This window comes from Hippocampus comes, unplaced genomic scaffold, assembly GCF_001891065.2.
Source record: "Hippocampus comes isolate QL1 unplaced genomic scaffold, H_comes_QL1_v1.1 scaffold118, whole genome shotgun sequence".
Lineage (NCBI taxonomy): Eukaryota > Metazoa > Chordata > Actinopteri > Syngnathiformes > Syngnathidae > Hippocampus > Hippocampus comes.
In genome coordinates, this window is record NW_017805461.1 from 2,277,758 (window position 1) to 2,282,623 (window position 4,866).

General features: G+C 42.8%; 3 protein-coding genes across 3 annotated transcripts in view; all 3 read left to right on the forward strand.

The window, feature by feature from the left end:
• LOC109518693 (protocadherin alpha-3-like) overlaps positions 1 to 158 on the forward strand; it is a 3,827-nt gene extending 3,669 nt beyond the window's left edge. The window contains exon 2 of the mRNA XM_019874707.1: positions 136 to 158. Coding sequence (XP_019730266.1) covers positions 136 to 158 — 23 coding nt within the window. The remainder of the gene's footprint in view (positions 1 to 135) is intronic.
• A 686-nt stretch (positions 159 to 844) lies between these two features.
• Positions 845 to 3,370, forward strand: LOC109518714 (protocadherin alpha-2-like). The gene has a single exon (XM_019874736.1). The coding sequence runs from the start codon at positions 850 to 852 to the stop codon at positions 3,289 to 3,291; it is 2,442 nt and encodes an 813-aa protein (XP_019730295.1). The 5' UTR covers positions 845 to 849; the 3' UTR covers positions 3,292 to 3,370.
• Positions 3,371 to 3,393: 23 nt separating this feature from the next.
• The window catches only part of LOC109518694 (protocadherin alpha-1-like), a 6,393-nt gene continuing 4,920 nt past the window's right edge, over positions 3,394 to 4,866 (forward strand). The window contains exons 1-2 of the mRNA XM_019874708.1: positions 3,394 to 3,433; positions 3,755 to 4,858. Of these exons, the coding sequence (XP_019730267.1) occupies positions 3,394 to 3,433; positions 3,755 to 4,858 (1,144 nt within the window). The remainder of the gene's footprint in view (positions 3,434 to 3,754; positions 4,859 to 4,866) is intronic.

Sequence of the window (4,866 nt, forward strand, 5' to 3'; positions counted from 1 at the left end):
TGGTGACAAAAGCAAGTCCAAATGCCGCTGTCCGTGGTGCTGGACTTGATGTCGATGCTCTTCTGTGGGTGGCTCATGTTGATGATCAGATTGATTATCCATCCATCCATTCTGCATACTGCTTGTGTGGTTCAGAGCTGATAGGAGCTGGCGCCTGAGCTGGCGCCTATCCTGGCTTTCGTGGTAAAGCTTTACCAACCCTTTGTACAACCCCTTGGACTGATGGACGGTCAATCACAGAGCACAAATAGAATTAGACAACCATTCACAAGTCAGTCACATTCACACAATCAGTGAGTGGTAACTACACACTACCTGAGTGGAAGTCAGATGAGTGAACCTTTGCACCATCGTTGACTTAATATTCTGAATTATAATTGTCATTATGAAATATTGTAGAATTATTAATCATACAGTTGATATCGAGTTTCCTCTTTTGTTTGTTTTATGCCAGCAACTGTGTAATGTAGGTCGAAATTAGTATTACTACTATTGCTTGATATGTTCTGAAAATGTTGGAATACATTTTAAGTGGAAGATATGAATCAACGTTTTCCAGCGGCATCCGGTGTCAGGCCTAAATAAAAAAGGTTGTTTTGTTGATCGGTCGTTCTGCTTGTGCAGTGACAGTCATGATAGACCGATACCTTATATTGGCCACACGAGGTCGCAGGAGACCGTAAATATGAAAATGTTGATCCGACGGCTCCTCAATAATTCTACTCCGCCCTGCTTGAGGAAAAAGAAATCGTCATCTGCCGATAGTCCACGCGCAGAATGCACGGCAACCTCGCAACAGTAATGCTGCATTGGATTCAGTTATCTCAATGTGGGGATTCAGTTACGTCAATGTGGATAAATGATCGACGGCAGTTTGTACATTTTGCTGCATTGGCGATGAGGATGCATCAACAAAGACACGATTTCTGGATTTACTTTGCTTTGCTTCTTTGTATTTTCGGCTCTTCCGCTTCGCAATTGTCCTACTCCATTACCGAGGAGGCGAACAAAGGCTTCGTGGTGGGCAACATCGCCAAGGATTTAAACCTCAACGTGCAGGAGCTGGACACCAGAGGTCTGCGTGTGGTTTCCAGCTACAGTAAAGAGTATTTCAACGTGAATTTGCAGAGCGGTAACTTATTTGTAAAGGAAAGAATAGACAGGGAGGACCTTTGTCCGAATACGGCGAAATGCTCTCTTCGGATACAAGCTGTGTTAAACAGTCCGATGACGGCGCATCGCGTTGAGATCACTATTTTGGACATAAATGACAATTCACCTTCTTTTATAGAAAGTGTGTACACTTTGGACATTTCTGAATCCGCTTTACCGGGAGAGCGGTATCTCCTCCCAGTGGCCGTGGACGCAGACTTTGGCAGTAATTCAGTGAGGAGCTACAAATTGAGCAACAATGAACATTTTACACTGGATGTGCAGAGCGGAGGAGACCACGGCGTATCTGCAGAACTGGTGCTACAAAAGTCTTTAGATCGAGAGAAACAATCTTTCATTACACTTACGCTCACCGCTGTTGACGGAGGTAAACCTCCTAAATCTGGCTCGTTGCAAATACGCGTAAATGTGCTCGATGTCAACGACAACGTGCCCACGTTTAGCAAGTCGCTTTACAAAGTGCGTCTGAGCGAAGATGCCGCGCAGGGCTCACTTGTGATTAAATTGAATGCAACTGATTTGGACGAAGGAATAAACAGTAAGATTGTGTATTCCTTAATTAAACGAGGCAACAACGATCCGTCAAGTGTTTTCAATCTAAATGCAGAAACGGGGCAAATCACCTTGAAAGGTAGTTTAGATTATGAAGAGACTCCTGCGTATGAAGTCAGAATTCAAGCAATGGATCAGGGTACTGTTCCTCGTATTGCACACGCTAAACTGCTAATAGAGATAATTGATGTGAATGACAACGCCCCTGAAATAACAGTGACGTCACTGATGACGCCAGTAAATGAAAACGCTGAAATGGGGACAATTGTTGCTTTGGTTACTGTAAATGACAAAGATGGCGGGAACAATGGAGTAACTAACTGTAAGGTAGTTGGATCTGTTCCGTTTAAGCTGAAAAGTAACTATAAAAATGATTATTCGTTAATAGTTGATGCAGGACTAGACAGAGAAAACATCTCTCTTTACAATGTCTCAATTTTAGCCACAGATGAAGGAAGTCCGCCTCTCTCCACAAGAAAGATCATTATTGTTCATGTTTCAGATGTTAATGATAATGCACCTCGTTTTATGGAACCGGTTATTAATGTGTATGTCAAAGAAAATAGTCCAACTGGATATTCTATTTATTCCATAAAGGTAGTTGATCCTGATTTGGATGCTAATGCTAAAGTGTCATACACATTGTTAGATAGTTATCCAAGGAGTATTCCAATTTCATCAGTTCTTAATATCAACTCAGAAAGCGGAGATCTCATAAGTTTGCAATCGTTTGACTATGAGAAGTTAAAGACGTTTCAGTTCAAAGTTCAGGCCACAGACTCTGGTGTTCCTCCGCTCAGCAGCAATGTCACCGTAAATGTTTTTATCCTGGACGAGAATGACAACAGTCCCACCATTTTGGCTCCCTATTCTGAGCATGGCTCAGTGAACAGTGAGAGCATCCCCTATTCTGCCGAGGCGGGATACTTTGTGGCAAAGATCAGGGCAGTGGATGCAGACTCTGGCTACAATGCACTGCTCTCCTATCACCTGTCTGAGCCCAAAGGCAACAACAACCTCTTCCGGATCGGAACCAGCACCGGGGAGATTCGGACCAAGAGGCGAATGAGCGACAATGACCTGAAAAGTCACCCCTTGGTGGTGTCGGTCTGTGATCACGGAGAAGCCTCCCTGTCAGCGACTGTGTCGATTGATGTGGTGGTGCTTGAAAGCACAGCTGACATCCACACTCCGTTCAGACATGTGCCCAGCAAGGAAGAGAGCTTCTCCGCCTTGCACTTGTATCTGCTCATCGCCGTTGTGGCCGTGTCGCTCATCTTTCTGCTCAGCCTCATCACATTAGTAGCCTTCAAATGCCACAGACAGACAGACGGACCCTTCGATAGATACAGTGCCCCGATGATCACCACCCACCCTGATGGGAGCTGGTCTTACTCCAAAGCAACTCAGCAGTACGATGTGTGCTTCAGCTCAGACACACTCAAGAGCGATGTAGTGGTTTTCCCTGGGCCCTTTCCGCCTGTAGAAGCAGAACTGATCAGTATTAATGGAGGCGACACCTTTACCAGGACTCAAACTTTGCCCACCTCTGAGAAGGTAGGCTGACAATTTGTTTTGTTCTTTAGTTTGCCAGTGCATGGGCTTTCAATAGAAAGCAATGTGTAGCCGAAACAATTATACACATACAATTTTTTCATGTTAACCTTAATGCGTGACTATATCTTGCAGGTGAAACTCAAACGTGTCTGTAAGAACTATAAGTGAATAATTGTTTGAATGGAAATCACACAATGTGCAAATAATGAAAATCACTCATACATGGAGTGATCAGTATGTTTTCTGATGTAGTTTGCACTTTATTCTGCACTGTACATTGAAAAAGATGGTGTGATGAATTTACTCAATTTTATTGTGTCAATTGGTTGCTCGAAAAAGAATAATTTAGATCCAGACACAGTACATTCCAAAAGTAGATGTAAAGGTTGCAAAGACAGTGAGTAGTCTACAATTTAGACAGAGTTTTCAGTGGATGTATGCAGTTTACTTAAAAAAATCTATCTGGATCCAGATGATTTTATTTCAAGGAATTTAAATAAACGAGGCAACAATGATCCATCAAATGATTTTAATCTCAATGCAGAAACGGGAGAAATCACATTGAAAAGTACTTTAAATTATGAAGAGACTCCTGCCTATGAAGTAAGGATTCAAGCAACTGATCAAGGCCTTTCTCCTCGTAGCACAAATGCAAAACTGCTCATAGAGGTAATTGATGTGAACGACAACGCCCCCGAAATAATGGTTACTTCGCTAATGACACCAGTCAAGGAAAATGCAGAATTGGGGACAATTGTTGCGTTGATAACAGTAAGCGACAAGGATGGTGGGAATAATGGCGTAACCAATTGTAAGGTAGTTGGATCTGTTCCATTTAAGCTGAAATCTAACTACAAAAATGATTATTCATTTGTAGTTGATGGAGCACTAGACAGAGAAAACACATCTATTTACAATGTCTCCATTATAGCCACAGATGAAGGAAGTCCGCCTCTGTCGACGAGAAGGATCATTACTATTCATGTTTCTGATGTTAATGATAACGCACCTCATTTTATGGAACCTGTTATTAATGTGTATGTCAAAGAAAATACTCCAACTGGATATTCTATTTATTCCATAAAGGCAGTTGATCCTGATTTGGATGTTAATGCAAAAGTGTCATACACATTGTTAGATAGTTATCCAAGGAATATTCTAATTTCAGCACTTATTAACATCAACCAAGAGAGTGGAGACATTGTCAGTTTGCAATCTTTTGATTACGAGAAATTAAAAACTTTTCAGTTCAAAGTTCAGGCCACAGACTCTGGTGTTCCTCCGCTCAGCAGTAACGTGACCGTCAATGTGTTTATCCTGGATGAGAATGACAACAGTCCCGCCATTTTGGCTCCCTATTCCGAGCACGGCTCCGTTAACAGTGAGAGCATCCCCTATTCTGCCGAAGCGGGATACTTTGTGGCAAAGATCAGGGCAGTGGATGCAGACTCTGGATACAATGCACTGCTCTCTTATCACCTGTCTGAGCCCAAAGGCAACAACAACCTGTTCCGGATCGGAACCAGCACCGGGGAGATTCGGACCAAGAGGCGAATGAGCGACAATGACCTGAAAAGTCACCCC